At 41.4% G+C, this 27138-nt stretch overlaps 1 protein-coding gene across 3 annotated transcripts in view; it reads right to left on the bottom strand.

Moving 5' to 3' along the window:
- Positions 1-27138, bottom strand: part of osbpl3 (oxysterol binding protein like 3) — a 156209-nt gene that overhangs the window by 20448 nt on the left and 108623 nt on the right. For 2 of the 3 annotated variants that reach the window (XM_033047878.1, XM_033047896.1), the window contains 8 exons: positions 19089-19226; positions 17852-17945; positions 14508-14749; positions 9336-9473; positions 8292-8355; positions 7380-7458; positions 4387-4531; positions 2883-3027 (listed from right to left, as the gene is read on the bottom strand). In XM_033047878.1, the coding sequence (XP_032903769.1) occupies positions 2883-3027; positions 4387-4531; positions 7380-7458; positions 8292-8355; positions 9336-9473; positions 14508-14749; positions 17852-17945; positions 19089-19226 (1045 nt within the window). Of the gene's footprint in view, positions 1-2882; positions 3028-4386; positions 4532-7379; positions 7459-8291; positions 8356-9335; positions 9474-14507; positions 14750-17851; positions 17946-19088; positions 19230-27138 lie in introns of all 3 variants that reach the window. The other variant, XM_033047887.1, reaches the window with a different exon arrangement.

Raw genomic sequence — 27138 nt, 5'->3', positions numbered from 1 at the left:
TTCTCTCTCTGCAACTCACCCTATCACAGGGCTTCAAGTACATTGATTTCCCTACAGGCCACGACCTTCAGAAGAATACTACTGTAAAGGTAGCATATTGTTTAAGATTTAGCAGCTATGAAATTGCACAGCCTTCAAGTCCTGAACATTTGTGCTTTAAGTGCACCAGACATCTATCCAATTTATCACTGAAATACAAACACTATCTTTTCTAAAAAAATCAATAAGCAGCAACATTCTTCCCTAGTTAGAAAAGAAGAGAACAGTGGAGGCCAGTCATCCGAAATAACAAAAAAATGCTGGAAACGTTCACAGGTCAGGCCACATCTGTGGGAAGAGAAACAAAACTAGTGTTTCAGGTTTGGTCTTTTGATCAAAAGGAAAAGGAGACAAAAAGGAGCTGTTTAGCAGCAGGAAATGAGGGGGTGGGCTACATTTTGATCAGGTAAACCAGTGCTCACCATGGGGACAAGCTGTAAACAAGGTTATCTGACAAACGAATGAATGTGAGCAGTTAGAAAGTGAGAACACAGGCAGCAGAACGTAAGCTGCAAAATACAGAGTAGACGTTTAGAGATACAGAGTGGAAATGTGTTTAAGAAGGAACTTCCAGCAGATGCTGGAAAATCGAAGGTACACAAAAATGCTGGAGAAACTCAGCAGGTGCAGCAGCATCTATGGAGTGAAGGAAATAGGCAACGTTTCGGGCCAAAACCCTTCTTCAAACTGATGGGGGGGTGGGAGGGCGGGGAGAAGAAAGGAAAAAGGAGGAGGAGCCCGAGGGCTGAGGAAGGGGAGGAGACAGCCCGAGGGCTAACAAAATTGGGAGAATTCAATGTTCATGCCCGCAGGATGCAGACTCCCCAAGCGGAATATGAGGTGCTGTTCCGCCAATTTCCGGTTTTGCTCGCTCTGGCCATGGAGGAGACCCAGGACAGAGAGGTCGGATAGGGAATGGGAGGGGGAGTTGAAGTGCTGAGCCACCGGGAGGTCACGTTGGTTATTGCGGACCGAGCGGTGGTGTTCGGTGAAGCGATCGCCAAGTCTCCGATTGGTCTCACCGATGTAGATCAGCTGACATCTAGAGCAGCGGATGCAATAGATGAGGTTGGAGGAGATGCAGGTGAACCTCTGTCGCACCTGGAACATGCCCTTCAGCCCACCGAGTCCATGGTGACCAGTAATCACACCGTACACTACCACTATCCTACACACTAGGGACAATTTACAATTTACAGACACCAATTTACCTACAAATCTATATGTCATTGGAGTGTGGGAGGAAACCAAAGCACTCAGAGAAAACCCACGTGATCACAGGGAGAATGTTCAAACACTATACAGACAGCCCCCATAGTCAGTGAAAAAAACCCGGGTCTCTAGCGCTATAAGAAAGCAACTCTACGGCTGCGCCATTGTACTGCCCCAATTAGGGAGGCATGGCCAGCAGGCCAGCATTGGGTAGGTCATCAATTCTCTGGGGAAATTGACAGAAATCGCTACCTGAATTTGCAGTATTTAATAATTAATCAAAGGCTGAAATGTACCCAGTTGGAAGTTGCAATGCACTTCGTCAAGCTTGTGCCGATGCTTCATTGTACCAGCATGCAGCATTCCAACAGTGTGTTATAGCCAAGCACCAGGGTCACCTTGGATTTAGTTCATCTAAGGCATTCCCTTTCTTCACCCTCTCTGTAATTTACAAGCTTTATCTCCTTCCCAGTTCTGATGGTTTGTCTCTCACAGATGCAGCCTGATCTATTAAGTATGAGTTTGTCAGCTTCAGTTGTACCCATCTAAATGCATTGCTTCTATTTCATTTTAAAATACCTGTATTATTAAAACGCAGAAAGTGTTTCAAATGTTCCACATCAAAATCACCCAAGGAAAACACCATTATTCACTGAGATTCCTGGTTATGTATGTTAGCTTGATGAAGCTGCTGAAAATCACACTGTATAGTTCACCGTAAAAGGTAAAGAGAACATTACTGTATACACACAGCAAATATGTCCATTTATCAAGCACTTCCAATTTTAATCAGTGCCACATATTTCAGAGTTTAATTATTAAACATATAACAGCAGGAATGGTGTTTATTGGTCTGAACCTTTCTCAGCACCACCCTAGCACTAACCAACTTAACACTAGCCTAATTCTCAGCACCAGCCTGAAATAGCTCTTGTCCCTTCAATATTGCCTACATCGGATATGTAATTCAAATTCCGCTTGTGGCAAAAATGGGGACAGCCAAGGAATATGGCAATAATATTCCAGACCTTCAAATATTCAAATGAAGGTCTACTCACTCCCTTGTGATTTTTGTTAAATGTCAGAGAAGTGCGAGCTCAGCTGATGGCAATGTGTTAAAAAAAACCCCAACATGGAAATACAATAAAATGATCACACCTTGTCATGTCCTTGCTTGTTGTGCAAACTCTGCTTTTCTAAAATTGACACTCACAGTGCCCTCCATAATGTTTGGGACATAGATCCATCATTTATTTATTTGCCTCTGTACTCCACAAATTGAGATTAGCAATAGAAAAAAATCACTTGTGGTTCAAGTGCACATTGTCAGATTTTAATAAAGGTTGTTTTTATACATTTTAGTTTCACCATGTAGAAATGACAGCAGTGTTTATACATAGTCCCCCATTTCAGGGCACTTTAACTATTCTATTACAAATCTGAAATTGTGGAGTACAGAGGAAAATAAATAAATGATGGGTCTTTGTCCCTAACATAATGGAGGGCACTGTACATGTGTCCTTTAAAGAAAAAAAGATAATTTTCATAAAGTAGTCCTTCTTTCAATAAAAAATGGTATAGCTTTATAGTAATGCTACAGATATTATGTTGTTTGACTTCAAATCGCTTACTTGGTCTCCAGATGCATGTTGCCGATGGGAGTGTTCCATAATATATACCTTCATGCCATTTTCCAAATAGTCGATTCATTACTTCCCCGTTTTGGTTCATTATGATCCCTTCAACCTCATTAACGTTTGAATTCCAATACTTAGCCTAGAATATCAAAGATAATTTGTACATAGGATGCAACAGAATTATGACCATCAAATACTAAAACTGCTGTAAACATTAAAGATGGATGTGATGCAAGTGATATTTAACTGATTTTTTTGTATTAAACTCTACTCTCAGAACTACCATTTTAAACTGGACCATCAGTTTTGATTTTTGCCATGCTATTCTAGCTAAATGTAATAAAACCATCATACACTATTTCAAATCAAAATCTAGACTATTTAATTTCAAGTGCTTTGTGTAAAGGGCTTTAGTAACCTGTTCATTAGTTTCCCCAACATTGGTCTGGTAATAACACGATTATTCAAGGTGGCTATTGTGAAGGTCCTTGAAGATTACATCAATAAATTCTTAGCCTTGATAGCAATGTTCATTGTCCTGGTTTATGGTTGCCAGCCAGGTTGTTTAGCTGTAACGCTGGGATAATTTACTTCACATTTCAAATCACCTTTTCAGAATGAAATTGTAGATTCAGGATTTTTTCTTTAGAGCAATAAGCTTTTGGGAACTTCAGAGCATGCAGCAGCAGAGTAAAGCTTTAATTTTCCTGCCTTTACTATTTTCTTTCACACAACAGGAAGTCCAGTATGGTGAATTGAAGCCTGGAGTACAGATGATTATTAGTGTTACCTTTTGTGTGCATATGGAATAAACCAGCCACAAACAGAACCTGCTTTTTGAATTAAGTCACCAACAAGTTGAGACAAGCAGTGCCATGACAGGTCTGCAGTTTGAGAGTCTTGACCAGACAGGATTCACTTGATTCTTTTCTGCACACAAGGACAGCCCCCATTTTACTTGGTTATTCACCCTACTTCCTTCAGAAAGTTGCAGGAGCTTAAACATAGAGCGCACAGTACAAAACTAGGCCAATGTCATCGGAAGTAGTTTACATAAACTAAATATAGGTTTGTCCTAGTAAACAGGTAAAGGACACGTCCACAGCTCATAATCACACATATCTGACACAGAATGTGTGTTTAAGCAAGCAATGGTTGAAAGACAGACCAATTTAAAAAAAACATGAGCTTTCCTCCTTTCCTCCTTTCATTTAAGACTGAGGTGAGAAAAAACTTTTTCACCCAGAGTGTTGTGAATTTGTGAAATTCTCTGCCACAGAGGGCAGTGAGGCCGAATCACTGGATGGATTTAAGAGAGAGTTAGATAGAGCTCTAGGGGCTAGTGGAGTCAAGGGATATGGGGAGAAGGCAGGCACGGGTTATTGATAGGGAACGATCAGCCATGATCACAATGAATGGCGGTGCTGGCTCGAAGGGCCGAATGGCCTCCTCCTGTACCTATTTTCTATGTCTATGCCTAAAAAGAGACATTTCATACCTTCATAAATGTCAGCTTGCATTGGCAAATGTCACTTGCTGTATTTTTAATGACAATCTCTCCATAATGTTCAATCCACCTCTGTCCACTGAGAATGTTGTGTATACAAGAGGTTACTTTATTCCACTCATAATGGTCTCCATATCTGAGGAGAAAGTTGAATGTTTGAGATTTCTTTTAGGCAGGTCCATAGACATATACTTGGTATATTTAATCTATTTGAGCTAAACATATTGAACAACATCTTACAGCTGTTTGAGCTGTTCTCAACACGGTTTAAGTTACTTCAAATAAATGGGCAATGAAAAATCTATTTTTAAGCACAGAATCTTGTGGAAGTTATGCCCCACATAAAACACAGGCTCTGACCAGTAAAACTCTCCCTCTTATGTTTATAGGAGATATATATTCAAGCGAACAATTCTGGTCTCTGCCAATCCAGTAATGGGATGTCAGGAACTCCCAACTATAGTGCGCAATGTTGGATGGCCATCAGCAGATGGGATTCAGCAATAGAATAGGTTAATTGGAGGAAAATAACTCCTTGAATCAAATGGGTGGGGGGGTAAGAAGAAAAAAGTGTATACATAAAATGGGTAGAAAGGAGAGAGGGAGAAGTGGCACGCGCGGGCGGCCCTGTTTCCACCAATCTTTCCACCACCACGCACAAGAAGCGTGAAATAGACACCATTGTGCAGATGCCGAGAAGTGTGTTCAGCTCTGGCTGAACAAGTTCTAATCTTGGGTGTGGACTCGATAAGAAGAAGATCAATACAGTATAGACAATCTACCATGCAACTCTTGCAGTTTTCCCCATGTTGCATTGTTAAATCTGCATATTACTGCAGGTGGAGAGAGGAAACAACTCAAGGATGAACTGAAAGCTCATGGTGCATGGCAGTGCATGGTGCATGGCAGTTTTCACCTATGTTGGCTACAAAATTAAAAAATAAAGCGCTCAATAAGGCGAAACGGGTTTCAACATTGTTTTATCCTTGAGAAGTAAAATCAGGCAGTTATTCTGGAGTAATTTGGGAGTGGCGGTCTCCGGTAGGAAGCGGCCGGTTCGGAAACTCCAAGCCGCTGAGAGTGTTCTCTGTTCCGATGTTGGAGGTCCGATCATCCCGGCGAGAGGGCCTGAACATTGGGCAGCCGTAGCGGCAACTGCGGAGGCCCCGACCACGGGTGAACAAAGAGGAAGTTAACTGAACTGTATTGCCTTCCCTCACAGTGGGAAACGTTGATTCCACTGTGTGAGGATGTTCATGTTAAATTCTATTGTGTATTGTGTTCTTTTTATTTGTATGGCTGTGTGGTAACTCAAATCTCACTGTGCCAATTGGTGCATGTGACAATAAATGTAACTTGAACTTGAACACACATCAAGCAGATCAAAAGTAGCTTGCCAAGACGTGCTTAAATTGAGTGCAGAAACAGTAGCTCAGGATGTTTGATTGGAAGATGGGAATCAGCACCCACTGAAGCAGTGCTGAACCTTTAAGATTTCCAAGCAGTGATGCAGAAAATTAATGGAGTTTCATGTGAGAACAATCTAATGCAAACAGCTTGGGTGGCGAACAGTCTTCTTCCAACAACAACTTTTGAATAGGGAGGATTACATTGCAAAACAGTCACCTGTTAACAGGCCATAACAATACCCTGAAAAATAGACAACTTTCCATATTTTGAGAGTTACCTCTCTACAAAGGTAGAGATTGATGACAGTTTAACACTGATGAACAAATTCATCATTGCTTCCAGTGCACCAGCATCGCTTTTGACCATCAGTGGAAAAGTGTGCTTGTAAACGATATCCTGAATCCTGTACAAAGCTCACATCTACATCGCAATAGAGATGCCTGCCTGCTGTGCGCTTCCCATCCACTGCTAGAATAACCAAAGCAACTTCACACTTTTCTCTTAGTCCACCCTCCTCAATATGGAGGCATTAACCCAAACTCAACCATTCACATGCCAAGCACCCAGTTGCAGAACTAGACACTGTACTCCAAGCTCCATCATGGCCAGAGATAAGCACGTGGAGAGAGGAAACTCAAGGATGTTCTCAACGCTCCTTGAAAAAGTGCAACATCCCCTTCCTCAAATTATGGGGAAGCCCCACCTCCACAACAAAAGATATTTGAGATGGCCATATGAACATCGAATCCTGTGCGAATGGCATTAGGGGTCATCATCTCTTGAAACGTTCACCCATCTGCTGACACAAGCAGTTCCCGCGCCACTGTGGTAGAGCCTGTGGCTCACACACTGGGCTCAGTCACATTAGAACCCACAGCACCAGAAAGGGTGCAAGTCATTCCCGGCTCGGAGAATCTGCCTCAAAGACGAAGAAATCTCCAGAACTCAAGTACACTTCTGGCATTGCATCTGGCATCGGGTCAGAATGGTCTAATGGATCCTGGGACTGGAGATACAAAATTTACAAATGGGTCCGAAAAGAGAAACTAAATATCAGATTTTAAGTTTCCTTAGCTGAGCAGTTATCTAACAATAAAATTTTAGATCAGGTACTAAATTCAGAGATTAATCTGCACGTCACTAGAAATGCCCACCTTGCATCTGGCACTCGGCCCACTCAACAGATGAGAAGGCAGCAAGACTGTTAAGGGAAAGTTTTTCCCAAAACATGTTCTCCAGGGAAGGCAGTAACAAGATTTAAATGTCTGAAAATCCTTTAATTCACTCACAAGTAATGCAATCTTAAACCTAATGCATGGAAATGTGCTTTATGGTCTTAAACCATAAAGGCTAGTGGATCAATTTATTCAATCATCTGTCATTAGTACTTGCAATTGACCAGAAATGATATGAAGTCACCAGCCATCAAGGTGGTGGTTGGAGGTTAAAGAAGAAAACATAATAGCTTTCCTGGAACAAAATTACTTTTGCATTATTCTATTCAAATTTTAAATCAATATAAACTCACTTAGATGTTTTTTCTGCAACAGGATTCTTCCTGCAATGATACTTACTTCGGAAAAGTTACATGAATTGTTCCAACTGGAACAATCTCCATTGATTTACCCCAAAACTTGTTTTTCCACCTCACATCTAAAAGAGAGTGAAAATAAACCCATTATTTAAAAAATTACATCTTCAGTTAAATATTTTATCTTGCGCAAGAATATTGACTTGCAAATCTAATTATAATTCTTTTAATATATTAAGATAATTTCACACCTCCACATTGCTCTCAACAGCTATAAGATAGAATTGAAGACCGGGTACATGTGCTCATTTAATTAGAGGGCAGGTGAATCATCAGAATTAGTTTCTGCTGATGCTGGTTAAAACACAAAAGGACACAAAGTGCTGAAGTAAGTCAGCTGGCCAGGCTGATGGAGCTGGCACCTGCGTTGTTGCGATGCCGGTGGCGGCCTGCAGTGCTGGTGGTCCACTATAGCCAAAATACGTTGTAATAATAATAATAATAATATATTTTATTGTCATTGCACATCAGTGCAACGAGATTTGGTGAAGAAGACTGTAAAAATGAAGGTTTACTGTACCTTTAAAACAAAATTCCCAGGAATATGGGTGACCAGTTTCACCTATCTGAATAGATGGTGACCGTACAGGTATATAAAATCATTGAAGGACATAGATATGCAAATAAAATAGCCAGTCTTTTCCCCCAGGGAAGCGGAGCCTGAAACTGCTAGTAGAAGTGATAGAGGTGGTGTAATTAATTACAACATTAAAAAGATATTTGCATTGGTACCTGGGCAGGAAAGGTTTGGAGGGATATGAGCAAGGCACAGGCATGTGGGAACAACTTGGTTCGGCAACTTGGTCGTAATCAAGATACTAGAGCGGATGATCTTTGGTTGTAATGGACAAGTTGCCTAATCTGTTTCTGTACCGTAGAGGTTTGCGAGTCCTACCTTGCCAGATAGCAAAATTCCTTGATTCAGCATGACACGCAGATATTGGAGGATGGTGGCTGACCTAAAAGAAATGAAGAAAGCTTTTTTCCCATTAACTATTTCTTGAAGAGTTAAATTCACTTTGTATCCAAAACGAAATAACTGAAACATACAAATGCTTTTTATACAATTAAACCATTTTTCTGAGTTTATACTGCTGCTACGGACCTCATCGACCACCCGCATTTATTGGGAAGTGAAATTTATTGGGACGTTTAATGCTACAAACCACAATTAATTTATGTTAAGAGTATATCCCCAGTTTGGAGAGTGGAAATTTGGCCAAATGCAATCCGAGCCAGATGAGTCCATACTTTCTCAACGGTTTCTGTGAATGACAGTCAAGGGTGGTGGAGGGTGCGCTGCATTAGACTTCTTTTGGAAATCCAGCCAATAAGCATTTAAAAATAATTCCATTTGTCTAAGAAGGTGGGTGAACTGCTGAAGAAAGGACTAATCAGCTTCCAGATAAAAGTAAAATTTGCTTCTGTTGAGGTGACAAACAAGAACAATGCCCTCCGAGGTCTACTTGGAGCATAATATTTGCAAGAATACCCCTTTAGTAGACCCATCCTGCAATCTTTTCTCTCTTTAGAGCAGTAGATCAACACTTGCCCGTAGCATTTGCCCGAGGTGTGAATAAACCTTGCTCCCATAATTTCAGATGCTGTCAGATGCTCCTCAGTTCATAGAGGTCTGACCCATTCCAGCACACTTTGGCTGCTGGATCAGACACTTTGAAATATAATGTGTTTAAGCTGAACTAATAAGTATCCTTTATTACAGAAATGCACTCATACCAATGTCTTTTGATTGAAATGTTGACAACATTATGAGATAGTCAATTTCTAATACTATAGTATTATAAATTAATGATAAGTAATTGTATTCAACTCCAAATTATTCCCACCCATTTCTCAAAGTAACCAGGTCCTGTACAAGAAACAATAGTTCAGGATGCCCGTCTGCCTAACCAAAATATTTTGTTTTTATTGTCATTACCTGTTCAGCAATAAACCTGAAGCCTTTCTCTTTCCTTGCACATTCATATGTCTCTCCTAGAACTGGGTTAAATGGCTTACTCCCAGCTCTGTGGTAAGAAGATGCATATGCAGAAACGGCAAAGGCTGCCACAAAAGCCTGTGGGAATACAAGAGATAAATGACATTGTTCTTATTCTATCACTTCAAGCACAAAAGGAACACTTCATTATTAGGTCACAAAAAGTAGAGCCATTACCAATCCCTTACTTCATGTCATGCCTCAGTATGTCCTCTAAACAAGTGTCTACTCGTTGAAAACAAACTCATGGAAACTAAAACTAAATATGTGATTCAACTTTATACATAAACGTATCCAAAACAAAAAAACAAACAGAAGGTTTTCTCATTCATAAAGGATGCCAGAAGATGACAATGGAACAAATTATGCAACGGTTATGAAGGTCACTGTTAAAAACTGCATTCCTGATTTGAAATGTTGTTATCTATCCATGTTCTCCAGAGATGCTGCCTGACACACTGAATTACACCAGCACTGTGGTTTATTTGCCCTTAATGAGAGGGTGGTGCCATGAGGAAGGCATTTCAGGATCACGGAACATCACAAATTTTCTCATATGTTACTTGGAGGAAAATTGCAGGCAGCAGAGCTAGCTGCTCTTTTCTTTTTGGTCGAGTGAGATTATGGGTTTGGAAGGCGCTATCAAAGCAGTCTTGCCCAATTGAAACAATGGTCCTGGAGATACTGTATGGGACCATAGCTCAATGGTGATAGATAGGATGCAATCCAAATAGGCTGCATTTTCCTGGATGGTGCTAGGCTTCAATTGCTGTTGGATCTGCATTCTCCATGTAATGGGAGAGTATTCTGCCATAACCTGACAGTGGCAAGGTTTTTCTTATTTTGGCGAGGTAGGGGGGTGGGGGGAGTGGAGGAGGGGGATTATCGGAGGAGGGGGAGTCTCCATCTTAAATTCAACTGTTATTTAGTAGAGTGAGCGGTGCCCTCGTTGAAATATTCAAGATCTCGAAGGGCCTTGACAGGATGGATGTAAGGAGAATATTTCTGTTGCAGTTTACAAAGGGATCACCCGTTTAAAACATACGAGGAGAGTGAAGTCGGGAATAAACAGCCACTTCGAGTGACATTTGGCCTGTGCTTTTGTTGAAGATAGAAGTCAAGGGACTGTGACATATTGTCAAAGTAATTTTGATAGTGCATTGTGGGCAGTCCAAACTGCAGCTACAAAACACGAATGTACGGAGCTGAATTGAGTTCTGGAATAGGTATGATGTTGAAGTCGACTCTTCTCTGTATTAAGCCAAGTCTTTTCAACCCGTGAAAGCTTAGCATTCTTTGGTCCAGAATGAATTAACTTGTGTTGACACTTGGAATGAAAGGTGGTTACACCCATGAAAGGAATGAAGGAGAGATTGGAGTGAAGAGTATTTACCCAGATATCTCCCAAACTCTTCACTGGCTATTATTAAAGTGAAGATTGACAAATTCTTTATTAATAAGGGTGTTATGGAGAGAAAGCAGGAGAATGGTGTTGAAGGGGAAAGACGGATCAACCAGGATTGAATGGCAGAGTAGACTCGATGGTCTGAATGGCCTACACCTGCTCCTCAGATGTATGAACTTATGAAACTCAACCTAAATATTTTAACATCTTATTGCAAAGGAAACTGATAACTGGTGAGGCTGCATTCACACTATGTTATTATCTTTGAGGCAATTTGATATAACTATTGATTTTCTCGGCCATTTCAAAAGACGATTAAGTCAAAATACCAAGCCAGTCAAGGTAACAGATTAGAGTTCCTTCCTCGAGGTACATCAGTGAATAAAACGCTATATACAACTGACTAGCAATGTTATGCTTACCATTACAGACACTAGCTTTTCATTCCCAACTTAATGAATTGGATTTAAACTCTCCAGAGCAGTATAAGAATTTAAACTCTCATCTGCAAATTATTAATCCAAGTTTCTGGCTTACTCACCCACTTGTATATCCATGTCTTTTGATATGTTTTTAATTACTGTACATTTTCAGGTTGTGAATTATTTTCACTTGCAACATTTAATAAAAAACACAGCTGGAGTGTAATGCCACTGGCATTGCTTAATTTTTTTTTAATTAACAATCTTCATTGCTGCCATTTGGTCCTTTCTGAGGTACAAGTAAATCAATTTCAATTATAATTATTTCACATGGAGGTTCAAATTATACAGCGTTCAGCCAACTTGCTTTCTTTTTGTATCAGAGCTGGTCCAACCATCTGTAATATTGGCTCAGTGTTTCTTCAGAAGCACAGCCTGACATATTGGGCATTTCCACACGTTTTGTAACTTTTGCTTTCTTTGTGTGCCACTCTCCAACAGCCCATGTTTCATCATTTTTATGTTCAGATATGCTAACTGCCTTTGTAAACCAATCAGCCAGATAATAATGTTTACAGTTTAAAGCATAGAAAATAGGTGCAGGAGTAGGCCATTCGGCCCTGCGAGTCAGCCCCACCATTCAATACGATCATGGCTGATTATCCAAAATCAGTATCCCCTTTCTGCTTTCTCCCCATTTCCCTTGATTCCATTAGCCCCAAGAGCTACATCTAACTCTCTCTTGAATATATCCAGTGAAATGGCCTCCACTGCCTTCTATGGCAGAGAATTCCACAGATTCACAACTCTCTGGGTGAAATGTTTTGTCCTCATCTCAGTCCTAAATGGCCTACCCCTTATTCTCAAACTGTTACTTTAGTAGACTTTAGGAGAGCCCCCCCCTCCCCACTCACCATCAACAGCACCACAGTCACATCTGTGGAGTCTTTTAAGTTCCTGGGAACTATCATCTCCAAGGACCTTACATGGGGGGCTACCATCGACTCCACAGTCAAAAAGGCACAACAGAGGATGTACTTGTGCTTCCTCAGCAGCTGAGGAAGCACAATCTGCCACTGGCAATGATGGTCCAATTCTATACGGCCATTGTAGAATCTGTCCTCACCTTCTCCATCATGGTCTGGTTTGGCTCAACCACCAAGCACGACATCCGGAGGCTGCAACGAATCGTCCGATCAGCTGAGAAGGTTATTGGCTGCAACCTTCCCTCCATTGATGTAAGGGCCAGGAAGCGAGCGGGTAAGATCATCTCTGACCCCTCTCACCCTGGCCACAAACTCTTTGAATCACTTCCCTCCGGAAGGCAACACCGGACTGTGAAAGCTGCCACAGCCAGACATAAAAACAGCTTTTTTCCACGAGTAGTAGCTCCACTCAATAACCAGAAATCTGTAGCCTCCTTTTGCTCTGGTATTTTATTTAAATCACATGTTTAATCAATAATGTTTTATTATTAATGTTTAATGTTTTATGTGTCATTCCTAACTGTCACTGTATGTCGTTATCACTTGCGGGCAGAGCAGCAAGGACAATTCCTTGTATGTGAATACTTGGCTAATAAACTTATTAATTCATTCATTCATTACCCCTGGTTCTGGACTCCGCCAACATCTGGAACATTTTATCTGCATCTAACCTGTCCAATTGTTTATTCCAATGGCAACCTTACCTCACCTTGGAGATATTTACGTTGTCCAATCCTTCCCTCCACAACTGTCTGTAATTTGTTTGCTATTTCAAGCCAAGGTCAAAGGGTCCATGGTTTGAAATATTAACCGTTTCCCTTTCCACTGATGCAGTTTGACCAGCTGAGTGTCACACACATTTTATGTTCTAATCTCCTGTCAGCATTTGCTGAGGTTTTTTTTCAGCATCTCTCTTTACTTGGATTTATTTTATTAGCTCTCCACAATCTCCAATGTTTGTAACTCATCTTCATCTTGCTTGGATACTCCTTATCCTCCTAATCTCTCCTCAAAGCCCAGATAGCTGTGGACAAGCCAAAGATATTCTGCATTAAAGCGGGTGGTATTATTAATAGTGTAGATGATTGGTATTTTGATTGGTTGGGAAGGTGGGATGAGTATGGTTAATGGAGTTTAATACAGATAAGCGCGAGGTGGAATATTTGCAGAAGTATAATCAGGGCAGGACCTATACAGTGAATGGCAGGGCTCTGGAGTGTTGTAGAGTAAAGTGATTATGGGGTTTAAGTACATAGTGACTTGAAAGTGGCGTCAAGGGTAGATAGGGTGGTCACGGCAGCATTCAACACATTGGCCTTCAGCAGTTAGAGTATCGAGTATAGAATTTGGGAGGTCATTTTACAGTTGTACAAGACATAGGTTAGGCCACATTTGGAGTAGTGTGTTCAGTTTTGGTCAACGTTATAGGAAAGATGTTAATAAACTGGAAAAGATGCAGGGAAGATTTATGAGGATATTTCCAGGACTGGAGGGTTTGAGCTATAGGGAGAGGTTGAGCAGGCTGTAACTTCATTCCTTGGTGCTCAGGAGGATGAGGCATGATCTTGTAGAGGTGCATAACATCATAAGAGAAATAGATGGGTAAATGCACAGCCTTTAACCTAGAGTAGGCGAACCAAGCACCAGAGCACGTTGGTTTAAGGTGAGGGATTTAATAGGAACCCGAGGGGCAATTTTATTTAAAATGCAAAGGGTGGTGGGTATACGGAATGAGCAGCCATAGGAGGTAGTGGAGGCAGGTCAATGATCACAACCTGTAAAAAACATTTCCACAGATACATGGATGTGATAGGTTCAGAAGGATATTGGCCAGACACAGGCAGGTGGGACTAGTGTCGATGGGGCATGGAGGTCGGCGTAGGCAAATTGGGTCAAAAGGACAGTTTCCAAGTATGACTTTTTGACTCTATTACCAGTTTTTTTTTAAATATACAACAGATGCTGTTGGTCAGTTGGGTGTTTCCTTCATTTTATGCCTGGATTATAGGGATTGGAGGGGGAAAAAAGAAAGCAGCTTAGAGAATGGCAAGTCATGGAAAGGAATAACTAATGTAACTGGGCAATAAGCAATAATGGAGTCATCAGGCAGGATCATATATTACAATCGACAGATTGAGATAATGCTCACAAATCACAAGACAAGCCATTATTAAATCTGTTCACTTTCCCATGAGGATCAATGGAAAATCAATACAGTATACGACTACACATTCATACACACATTCAGAATGATTCTAATTACTATGGCATGAACATGCAGATGAAAATATTTGATTACCATCCGTTCAAATGGGTCATCTGACTGAGAAGCCTTGTCAAGCAGTTCACTGTATTCCAGTTCTTCACAAAGGCGTTGAAGTGTGTTCAGAGGTTCATTTAGCTGAACTGGCATGGAAACCTTGGAAAGATCTTTCCCTATGTTATTCCTTAGAATATTCCATAGGCTTATGTTGCTATTATTGGGTCCTGGGGCTGGTAGGCATGATCTTCTTCTACAATTCTGACTTGCAGCATTTTGATCTGTGCATGAAGAAAAATAAACATTGTTTACTTTGTGAAGACTTGCAAAAATATGGATCGAGTCTGTCTGCAGGCAAGCAGAGGATAAACTTGGTAATTCGATTTTGACCACTGAACTACATTGTTGCAGATTTATAAAAATCACCATTTTGAATTTCACCACTATCCCATGGAACCTTCTGATCAAAGGAACAAATTTGCTGTCTGGACCAACACCAACCATTACCATTAGAATCACTTAATGCAATGTCACTGATGGCCCTTTCGTTGTTGTCTAACACTTCGCTGCCTCTCTCATCAGCAAATCAGTTATAATGGTGTATTTCTGTCCCAATGCCATTACTTTGGTATCTATCAAGGATTTATCCACCCACTCCCATATCAACTAATATTACATCTCTATAGACCACATTGCTCATTAACACTGTGTCAGTTTTCACATGTACAATCAACAACCAGCTTTAACTCATCATCTCCTTATTTGACCCCTCTGCTGCCTCTATATTCAGAATGCATTTCTGGCATTCAACATGCAATGAGCACAAAATTCTTGCAACCATCAATGGGAAGACAGAACCCATCACCCCATGACAAATCTTTCCAAATTAACACATTTTTTTCTCACTGGCCACCATTTCCATTCTTCTCCCCAGCAACTGAATTAAATTGAAGACAATTGCTCACAAACTTCATGTGGCATTTGTCCCCTATTCAGGCTTCCGAGTACATACCAATAACACCCATGTCCACCTGTTACACTGCCCAGCCCACAACCCAGCCACAGTTCATTTCATGGCAAAGCCTTTAACAACTCTGAATTTGACTAATCTAATGCATGGCTGCTGGTTAATTAAAACTATACCTAGCATGAATTAACTCATTAAGGTATTGACAATTCAATGCTCTGCTTACCGAAGTACTCTGACTAAAGTTTAAATATCTCACCCATATTTTCAAATTCCACCTCGGCCTTGTTTAGTTTAGAGATACAGAATGGAAACAGGCCCTCCGGTCAATGAGTCCACTCCATCCATTCACACTCATTATGTGTTGTCCCACCTTTTAAACAGAGGCCAATTAACCTACAGTGCATTCAGAAAGTATTCAGACCCCTTCACCTTTTCCACATTTTATTACGTTACAGCCTTATTCTAAACTGATTAAATTCATTTTATTAATCATCAATCTACACTCAATATCCTCATAATAAAGTGAAAACAAGTGTTTAGAAATTTTTGCAAAGTAATTAAAAATAAATAACTGAAATATCACATTGTTGAGGCACCTTTGGCAGCGATTACAGCCTCAAGTCTTCTTGGGTATGACGCTACAAGCTTGGCACACCTGTATTTGGGTAATTTCTCCCATTCTTCTCTGCAGTTCATCTCAAGCTCTGTCAGGGTGGATGGGGAGCATCGATGCACAGCTATTTTCAGGTCCCTCCAGAGATGTTCGATCGGGTTCAAGTCCGGGCTCTGGCTGGGCCACTCAAGGACATTCACAGATTGTCACAAAGCCACTCCTGCATGTCCTGGCTGTGTGCTAGGATCGTTGTCCTGTTGGAAGGTGAACCTCCACCCCAGTCTGAGGTCCAGAATGCTCTGGAGCAGGTTTTCATCAAGGACCTCTCTATACTTTGCTCTGTTCATCTTTCCCTCGATCCTGACTAGTCTCCCAGTTCCTGCCGCTGAAAAACATCCCCACTGCATGATGCTGCCACCACCATGCTTCACCGTAGGTATGGTATTGGCCAGGTGATGAGCAGTGCCTGGTTTCCTCCAGACGTGACGCTTGGCATTCAGGCCAAAGAGTTCAATCTTGGTTTCATCAGACTAGATAATCTTGTTTCTCATGGTCTGAGAGTCCTTTAGGTGCCTTTTGGCAAACACCAAGTGGGCTGTCATGTGCCTTTTACTGAGGAGTGGCTTCCATCTGGCCACTGTACCATAAAGGCCTGATAGGTGGAGTGCTGCAGATATAGTTGTCCTTCTGAAAGGTTCTCCCATCTCCACAGAGGAACTCTGGAGCTCTGTCAGAGTGACCATCAGGTTCTTGGTCACCTCCCTGATCAGGGCCTTCTCCCCCGATTGCTCAGTTTGGTCGGGCGGCCAGCTCTATGAAGAGTCCTGGTGGTTCCAAAGTTCTTCCATTTAAGAATGACGGAGGTCACTGTGCTCTTCGGGACCTGCAATGCTGCAGAAATTGTTTTATACCCTTCCCCAGATCTGTGTCTCGACACAATCCTGTCTCGGAGGTCTACGGACAATTCCTTCGTCTTCATGGCTTGGTTTTTGCTCTGACATGCACTGTCAACTGTGGGACCTTATATAGACAGGTATGTGCCTTTCCAAATCATGTCCAATCAATTTAATTTACCACTGGTGGACTCCAATGACGTTGTAGAAACATCTCAAGGATAATCAATGGAAACAGGATGAACCCAAGCTCAATTTTGAGTGTCATAGCAAATGGTTTGAATACCTATGTAAATGTGATATTTCAGTTATTTCTTTTTAATTACTTTGCAATCATTTCTAAACACCTGCTTTCGCTTCTTCATTCTGGGGTATTGTGTGTAGATTGATGATAAAGAAAATTTATTTAATCCATTTTAAAATAAGGCTGTAACGTAACAAAATGTGGAAAAAATGAAGGGGTCTGAATATTTTCTGAATGCACTGTACAAACTGTGGGTGCGAGGGGAAACCCACGTGGTCACAGGGGGAACATGCAAACTCCAGATAAACAGCACCCAAGGTCACAATTGAACCCAGGTCTGATGCTGTGAGGCAGCAGCTCTACCAGCTGCACAAGGCCCAGCATAAATCACTGCCTTCAGGAGAAAAGAATGGAACATCATAAGCAAGCTCCTTTCATCAACTGAGAACAATTTATATATTGAAAATAAACAAATGAGAATAGTCATTATTATATGGACAATAATGTACAGGAGAAAGACAGAAAAATGTTCTCCTCACAGAGCTTAATTTAATCATGACAAAATAATTCCAACTCATTCCTTCCTTCAACAAGGATTCATCTACCCAACATGCACCTGGAAAATAACATGCCATGCATGGAAAATTTAGTAAATCATCTTACACATTGTCTGAGCATTAGCTTCTGCCTCAGTGCTCAAGTTATCTTCTGAAGTATTGTCACTTATGTCGCTGACATATGAATCATCATCTGAAGCCTACAACAGAAAAAAAGTTATTCATAATTATAAAACACTGCATAAAGACCAACAAAATAATCATCAGCATTGACCAGAAAGTAAAATTGCCAATGTACACACAGTTGTAACCTTTGAAACAAAACCTTTGCTTATGTTATTGGAAGATAAATCGATGAATAACAGACCACCTCAGTCGTAGTTTCAAAGATGCAATAAATAAAAGGAAAAAGTGTGAATAGAGCTCCCAGAAACCACTTAGTGAAGGCAGGAATGTCAGACCAGACCTTTTCCAACAATATTAATAGATAATAAAATTTAAATTTGGAGAAGGTACAGAATGTGCAATTATAAACCAGTCACACGTTCTGCACCTTGAGGGAACTCAGGCCAAAGGTGATAACAAACCTATACTAGCTAATACAAGTTTTTACTTTCATGATGTCCCATCTAAACTAACTTGTGGAAGTTTAGACTGGGCCAGATGAAAGCATTAGGAAAGCCCATGTTTTTGTAGTTTCTAATGATTTGGCTATACCATATATTGAGAGAGCTATTACCATTTCCATAAAGATATTGATTACTATTATATAGACAATTTAAAAATTCTCCACTGTCAATGGGAGCTTGGTGCAAATTAAACACATGATTTTAACAGGTGGTGCCGAATTTAGCAGATCTTCATCCAGCCCAGCAGAAGTAGTTGCATAGATTAATGACTGGCACATAATATATTTATCATCTGTACAAAATTCTAGATGTTTTTAAGTATACATTTCCCATGTCACATTATTCAGTCTCCTGGTGGTTTCCTCAAATCAGCTTTTGCTGCCACAACAAAATGAATAATATGCCTATATTTCAGTGCCACAATGAGGACTTTTCCCATATGTGATCCAAGAATAATCACCAGGCTTGTCAATTGGGAAAGTAATTAGAACCAGGTCAGAACATGTTCTCAACTGAGTCCTGGCTTGAGTACATCTTCAGTAAGCAAAGATGCCCACTGAAAATGGACAATGCTCATGATATGCAGTTAAACATTATAGTTGGGACTGGGACTCAAGTCAGATTGCAACAAAAATTGTTCCTCTCGTTTACAATGCAGAATTAGACAGAACAATGGTCATTGGGGAAAAGTTCCGGCAGCTGATACACACTAACCCCATTCTCTGATGAGCTTGCAGATAATAAAACTTCATGTGCATCAAAGAACTCGCAGAAGGAGTCTGCTCGGGAGACCTTGCTTTCATTAGACACCTGATGCACCAGTGAGCTATTTACTTGGGTGAGGTCTTGCTGCTGCAGAAAAATTGAAATAGATAGTTACATTAACACATTCCCCAAAATTGCATCAGATTCATTAAAAATACTGTAAATTATTAGTTCATGCATTTGAGTAGATTTTTCAACAAGACAATATGTCATGTTTAGATCATGATTCTACGTCACGTTTAAATGTTGTTTATTAAAATTAAAGATGCTTACATTATTCATAGCTGCAGCACCCACTAACTGATCTCATTATCTGTAATTCTAATTTTAAACTGCAGAAGTGCAAATTATTAAATGTACATACTGCCCTTACTGGGTCCTGATTTGCCACTTTATTGCAAGGCCAGGTCAGAGCAATATTAGCAAATAAACATTCTGGGTGCAGTAACACTAGCGGAAATAGGAAGAAAAAGGCATTCCTTGTAAGGAATAGGATTCCTTGCAAGATGAGAGGAGCAAGAATGTAGCAACAAAGAACTGCAGATGCTGGTTTATACCAAAGATAGATAGAAATGGTTGGAGTAACTCAGCGCTGAAGAAGGATCCCAATCTGAAATTTTACCCATTCTTTTTCTCCAGAGATGCTGCCTGACCTGCTGAGTTACTCCAGCACTCTGCCTATATTTGAGAGGAGTAAGAGTTGCCTTGCAGGGTCTTGGAAGGAACGTGTGCCACTCTCTCCCCAGCCTTCTTCCTCACATCCATCCCTAACTCTGATTATGTTTCTCCACTCCCATATACTTCTTTTGCATCAGGGAGTATGCACAACAATCCCGAGTGAAAACTTCCAAGATGCACAAATGTAACAATCAAGGAACTAATTCCTGCTTAGTAAGTTGGAATATAGTCAGCAATAGGTTCAAGTTTTATTGATGATCCAAGTGGCTAATTTGATTCATTGCTTGGTATCTCACAATTGGAAAGAGGTAGTCCGTAGAATGACAGGCAAGATTTACAATTAAAGTCAACTAACATTTTTGATGGCAGAATAAGAAAGAATAAAAGAGTTAACCACAAACGAGGCTTACTGCAGTGGCCAGTAGTAAAACTACAAGAGATGCACGGTACAGTTATGATAAATAGCCAAGATGCTTAAAGATGAAATGGATCTCTAAGTCAGCATATTCCAGAAAGTAGAGGTGGTGAATAGGATTGGTGATGAAATTCTGACAAGAGTGATTAAAAAAATTAACTAACCATCTAGCAATGAGTGTTGTGAAACCTTCGTGTCTAGCTGCATCAGGCTGTGTATAGAACCAAAGCACATGGGCACTGAGTGTTACTACCGAAGTTCTATCTGTCTCTAGTGTTATGTAGGATGGGCCTGGCTCTGATGCCGTGCAATGTGCTAACCAACTGGATATTGCCGCACCATCTGTCCTTTGTGGAAAGGTTCTTATGGACCAACACCTTTGACAACAAGTCCATCGGGCAGTGGTCAGCATGGAACATCCTGCAGGCACTGCAGGACAAGGTCTCTGTGGATCCAGTCGCGTGGTTTCCTGAGCAGACTCCCCAGGCTGTCTGACAAAATGTCTCATCGCCAGAACTCTCCAACAAACACCAAGACCAGGCTTGGCTGGGGGTGAGGGTAGCCCTCCCGGTCAGATCCTTCCTGCATCATTGAAATCTTGCTACCATCGCACAGTGTGCTTGGGTTGGCTGCTACGGAGGAGATGGTTGCCCACCTCTTTGCAAAATGTAGATTTGCGAAGAGTGGAGAGAATTATGTCCTTGTTTCCGTTCATTCCTAACAGCTCCGTAACAGATGACTTGCCAATTTACAGACAGTTCCGAGGGCTACATTTCAAGATGGACATCAAGTGCTGCTGGAAAGTCATCAACGCAGTGAAAGACTCTCCTTGGTCTGCCCAAAACCTGTTCTTACACGATAGCGAGATGCCCATTAGGGAATGTTGTCGACTGGCCTATTCCAGACTGACACACTGAAGACTGGTGCAGACAACGGCAAGGCTCTGTTGGGGTTGGGGATCACCGTCTGGGGCCCTTCTATTGTTGGACATTGGGGGGGGGGGGGGGGGGGGGGGGGAGGGAGGGGGTAAGGTCTGGAGATACTCCTCAAACAAGGGAAAGAATATCACCCTAGGGGTCCACATGAATTGCAAGGGTGCTTGGTACAAGGATAGTTTATACCATACATAATGCTAATGAATGTATAAGCACTGAGAATGTCATAAGAGCATTTGCATTGTTCTTGCTTTAAAAACATTTCTTTAAAAAAAATCCAAAATGTTTATTTTTGGACTGTTTTTAAACTGGAAGACACAATCCCTTGTTCCAAAGGCAAGAGAGTAATAATTAGCTGTTTGTAGTTATTGTAAGAAATCACAATTTCCCAAATAATGTCTTGTTGCAATTTTACTAGAGCATTGAACAAACAGTTTTTATTATTTGGAATGTAACTGCAAACTTCAGAGCAACTGACTTATCCACCTGGTTTCTATAGCAGTTGTTCATGATTAAATATGCAACAAGAATAACCTGATAAATCAGCATTGCAAAAACATTACAGGTGATCGTTGCATTACAAGGAGGTTGTGTTCCTTGAAAGTGGTGCATATCACAACTTTCCACACCCAATTTTAGATACTGCAAAGCAGTGTCACCTGTGCATGCACCAAGCAATGCCAGTCAAAACAAAGTATTTACTTTATTTCACCGCATAAATTCTGCGAGATTGAATTTACTCAATGTCTCCAATTTTTGGGTAGTAATTAGTGAATTCTCCCAGGGAAATGTTCCTTAACCCAATGTCCTTTCGGGATTATACCGGAGTTATAAAATTGTGTGTTTGTACAGGCATTAATTAAAACAATAATCAATCATCAGTCTGAAGAAGGGTCTCGACCCAAAACGTAACCTATTCCTTCTCTCCAGAGATGCTGCCTGAGTTACTCCAGCATTTTTGTCTACCTTCGATTTTCCACCATCTGCAGTTCATTCTTAAACATCAATAATTGGGGTATTTGTGTACTCATGAGTCAGCCCTCAACATTAATTTGGTTATACGAGTTCCCCATCCATGGAAGCTTTTAGGCCCTCCATACATATTATTTAGTACAGCAAGGGTGTTTAAACAGAGGCGAATCATCAACTACAGGGTGCTCACATTGTGAATTAATAATTCAATGGAACCATTTTGTTAGAATCAAAATATCTTGCTGAACTATCATTTAGCTATTGAAATTGTACTGAATGACCTGCTTTTAGCGACAATTTTAAGAGAATAAAAACAATATACTTTGAGTTTGGGGGATTCCACCAAGGAGGTCTCCAAGAGAACGCGTTCTTCTTCTGATTAAATACTTTTATATTAACCAGCTTCAGTTAATACACAATTCCATGGGGGTGACTTGTATCTGGTTATTATCATATGACATTCAATCCCTATTTAAGGACAGGGAGATGGTCTAAAAATAAGAGCTGGGCTTTACAGGAATACTAGATTGATGTTCTGGTGCAGCACAAAAGGAGCAGTGCAAAATCAAAGCTGTCATTTTTCAGATCAAAGATCAAAACTGTTTAATTGTCATATGTACCGGACAACAGAACAATTACATTCTGACTTCTTCAATTTACGACCCATAAATCCAGTAACACAGGTACATAATTATCAAAAATACAATAAACTAATACTCATAATGCCAGGTAACCATAATAATGCACAAACTGAAGTCTAAAGCGCAACCAAAGACAGTCCACAGAAGCTCACATTGGCTGAGATTAGTGTTATATAGTGTTCAGGAGCCTAATGGTTGCTGAGATAAGGAGTTCTTGAACCTGGTGGTCACAGTGTTCAGGTTCCACTTCCTTCTGGCAATAATGAGATGAGGGCATGAGTAGGGTGGTGAAAGTCATCAAATTATATTGGTTGCCTTTTTGAGCTGTTAACTGGGCCTACTCTTAGGTGGATTTAAGACGTCCCTAGGCATTATTTGAGGAGAAAGAACATGGTTGAGCCAAGTGTTGTGCCAATGTCCAATCAATATCACAAAAATAAGATTAACTTTATTCAACTTGCCATGTGCAAGCTCCTCATATCGGACGTACTTCAAAGCTGGGATATGCAGAGACTGTAAAATATGCTATAAATTCTAGTCTTTCTTCTGTTAATCAAGTTAATACAAATTCTCTTTTGAGGAAGGAACTCCAGATACTGGTTTACACCAAAGATAGACACAAAATGCTGGAGTAACTCAACGGGTCATGCAGCACCTCTGGAGAAAATTAATAGGCAACATTTTGGGTCGAGATCTTTCTTCAGACTCAGAGTCAGGGGAGGGGGAAATTCCTCTAGTTTCCCTCTCCCACTGCAGATTCCATGAGCAATACATTAACAAGTAGTATTTTTGTCAGCAGCAGATATTTGCCAAGAGTAAATACAAATCTGTGGAAACCACTGCAGTATGACACATCTCACTGACTCTCATTCAGTTTTTTTTAGATGATTTGTTTATACCAAGGCTCCCTCAGAGGGGCATAAAAATGCACCAGAGAAATGCGGGGAAAATACCAGTGATTTCAACAATGTTTTTCTGACAATCGACATCAAGTAGTTATTGTACTGCTACTTATGGGAGCTTTCTAGGTTGCTGCATTCCCTATATTAAAATGATCACATTGGATTAGAGAAATGTTCCATTTGTTTTAATACTCCTTGGATTGTCACAAGGCCAAGTGATTTCTTGCAGATTAATTTTTGGCTTTTATTTATTCCCAGTGGTGTCAATTTCACTGTTGCGTTGCCCCATGCAACAACAGTTCTTAAATACACCTGAGAACATGTTCTTAAATACGCCAAAGTGATTGTCATCTCAGTAGTACAAAAGGAGACCAACAGGACTATTTGATCTGATCTAAAGGAAAATAACAAACATTATCATTGATAGATAAAAAAATGCTGGAGAAACTCAGCGGGTGAGGCAGCATCTATGGAGAGAAGGAATAGGCGACGTTTGGGGTCGAGACCCTTCTTCAGACTGATGTCGGGGCCGGTGGGGGGGGGGGGGGGGGGGGGGGGGGGTGGTAATAAAAAAGGAAGAGGCAGAGACAGTAGGCTTTGTGGGAGAACTGGGACGGGGGAGGGTAAAGAGGGAGAAAGCAAGGGCTATCTAAAATTAGAGAAGTCAATGTTCATACTGCTGGGGTGTAAACTACCTAAGCGAAATATGAGGTGCTGTTCCTCCAATTTGCACTGGGCCTCATTTTGCATTGGAGGAGGCCCAGGACAGAAAGGTCAGATTGTGGATGGGAGGGGGAGTTGAAGTGCTGAGCAACTGGGAGATCAAGTTGGTTAGTACGAACTGAGCGGAGGTGTTGGGTGAAGTGATCGCCGAGCCTGTGCTTGTTCTCGCCGATGTAGAGAAGTTGACACCTGGAACAGCGGATGCAGTAGATGAAGTTGGAGGAGGTGTATGCCTCACCTGGAAAGACTGATTGGGTCCTTGGATGGAGTCGAGGAGGGAGGTAAAGTGTAGCATTTCCTGCGATTGCAAGGGAAAGCACCCGGGGAGGGGATGGTTTAGGTAGGAAGGGACGAATTGACCAGGGAGATACGGAGTGAACGGTCTCTGCGGAAAGGGGAGGAGATGGGAAGATGTAGCCAGTGGTAGCATCCCATTGGAGGTGGCAAAAATGTTGGAGGATTATATGTAGTATGCAACGGCTGATGGGGTGGAAGGTGAGGACAGGGGAACTCTGTCCTTGTTATGATTGGGGGGGGATGGGGAGTAGAGCGGAGCTGCGGGATATAGAGGAGACCCTGGTGACAGCCTCAGCTATAATAGAAGAGGGAAACCCCCGTTTCCTAAAGAATGAGGACATCTCTGATAGCCTGTTGTGGAACACCTCATCCTGGGTGCAGATGCGGTGTAGACGGAGGAATTGGGAGTAGGGGATAGAGCCCTTACAGGAAGTAGGGTGGGAAGAAGTGTAGTCAAGAGAGCTATTGGAGTCAGTGGGTTTGTAGTAGATGTCGGTCAGTAGTCTGTTGCCTGCGATGGAGTTGATGAGATCTAGAAACGGTAGGGAGATGTCATAAATGGTCCAGGTGAATTTGAGAGACGGATGGAAATTAGTGGTGAAATGGATGAAATCAGTGTACGGACAATCGAGGAAGAAACGGAGAGCTTTAAGACCCTCTTCCTCAACTGCAGAACCAACCAATTTCCGTCCACTAATACTCTCCTCCACCTAGCGGATCTGGTCTTTACCTACAACAACTTTTACTTTGACTCCACCCAGTTCCTCCAAATCCAAGGCGTAGCTATGGGCACGCGCATGGGCCCTAGCAATGCCTACCTCTTTGCAGGGTACATCGAACAATCCCTGTTTGAGGCGTACCGTGGCCCTATCCCTGAACTCTACCTCCGCTACATTGATGACTGTTTTGGTGCTACCTCCTGCACCCATGCAGAACAGCATCTGCAGTTCTTTCTTAAATATTATCATTGAAACTCACTGGCACCAGGGATGAGTGCTTGGGGGGGTCACTGCATGGTATGCCAATAAACAGCCTTGCCTGTGGGCCTGTCAAAGCAAAATTCAGTCCTTTCCCAAAGGCCGAAGCTAAGGGCAATACAAATTGGCTCCTATACACATTTCTTCCCCAGCTGCATTTTAAAAATATGCACAAAACATAAAGCATGTTTGGGATTTGATCCAGGCACATGTTGCAGGAGGAAGAAGCCAGTAGTTGGGGAGTGAATGAGAGAGAAAGGGTGATAATGGAGAGGGGTAGGTAAGGGAATTTCAAGTCAGATATCCAGCTCATGAATCTGCCAGAGAACAATGCCACTAAAACCTTATTCAGGGGTGCCTCAAAGAACATTAAGCCAGACCCCTGGCCACATGAAAGGAGCGCTGCAGATCAAGTGATTCTATGCATGCCTGTGGCAGAAGGCAGCTCATGCATGTAAGCATAAGCCAGAGGATTCAGTTGTTGCAATTGCAGTACAGTCCAGTGTACTTTTGTCTAGTCTCCCTCTCCCCTGACTCTCAGTCTGAAGAAGGGTCTTGACCCGAAATGTCGCCCATTCCTTCTCTCCAGAGATGCTGCCAGCAATGCTGAGTTACTCCAGCATTTTATGTCGGTCATCTATCTTTGTTGGCCCGAGATGCTGCCTGACCCGTTAAGTTACTCCAGCATTTTGTGTCTATCTTCGGTGTAAACCAGCATCTGCAGTTTATTCCTACACAGAAACTTTATACAGTTAGATGTGCAATTTCTGAAAAGAGGAAGAATGAAAATAATATGCATTCTGTAACTGATGTCAAACAGAAAAGCTGAAAGAACTCACAGCTGGAGACTGCGCTCGTGTGTATAGTGTCTACTGAGAAGTAAGCAAACTTGCAATTCTCGATTACAAGGAAAATCATGATTGCACGAGAGGACTTTGTGGCAAAACTGAACTTTAGATTATGTAAGAGGCAAAAGATAATTCTAGTTTCAAAATGGGAAACAAGATATATTGATGTTTTTCAACATAGAAAAATGAACCTCACACATGCTGTCATCCATTGCCCAGTATAATTTAACCATTTAGGTCAGAAGAGGTTTCAGAGTACTTAGAAGCACTTGATAAAATAGGCCAAAGTCAGCATGGTTTTGTTGAAGGACAGATGTTGCCTGCCAAATCTGTTGGAATCTTTTGAGGAAGTAAATAGCAGGATACACAAAGGAAAGGAAAGTGGATGTTTTCTTGGATTTTCAAAAGGACTTTTATAAGATGCTGCACGCGAGGCCACTGAACAAGATGAGAGCCCATGGTATTAGATAGAAGGTACTAGCATGAATAGAAGGTTGGCTGACTGGCAGATGGTACAGCGTGGGAATAAAGGGGGCTTTACTACAGGTGCACCACAGGGGTCAGTGTTGGGTCCGCGACTCTTCACGTTGTATTCTAATGATTTGGATGAT

Source organism: Amblyraja radiata, chromosome 2 (genome assembly GCF_010909765.2).
Source record: "Amblyraja radiata isolate CabotCenter1 chromosome 2, sAmbRad1.1.pri, whole genome shotgun sequence".
NCBI lineage: Eukaryota > Metazoa > Chordata > Chondrichthyes > Rajiformes > Rajidae > Amblyraja > Amblyraja radiata.
This window is presented reverse-complemented; position numbering and strand designations above follow the sequence as displayed.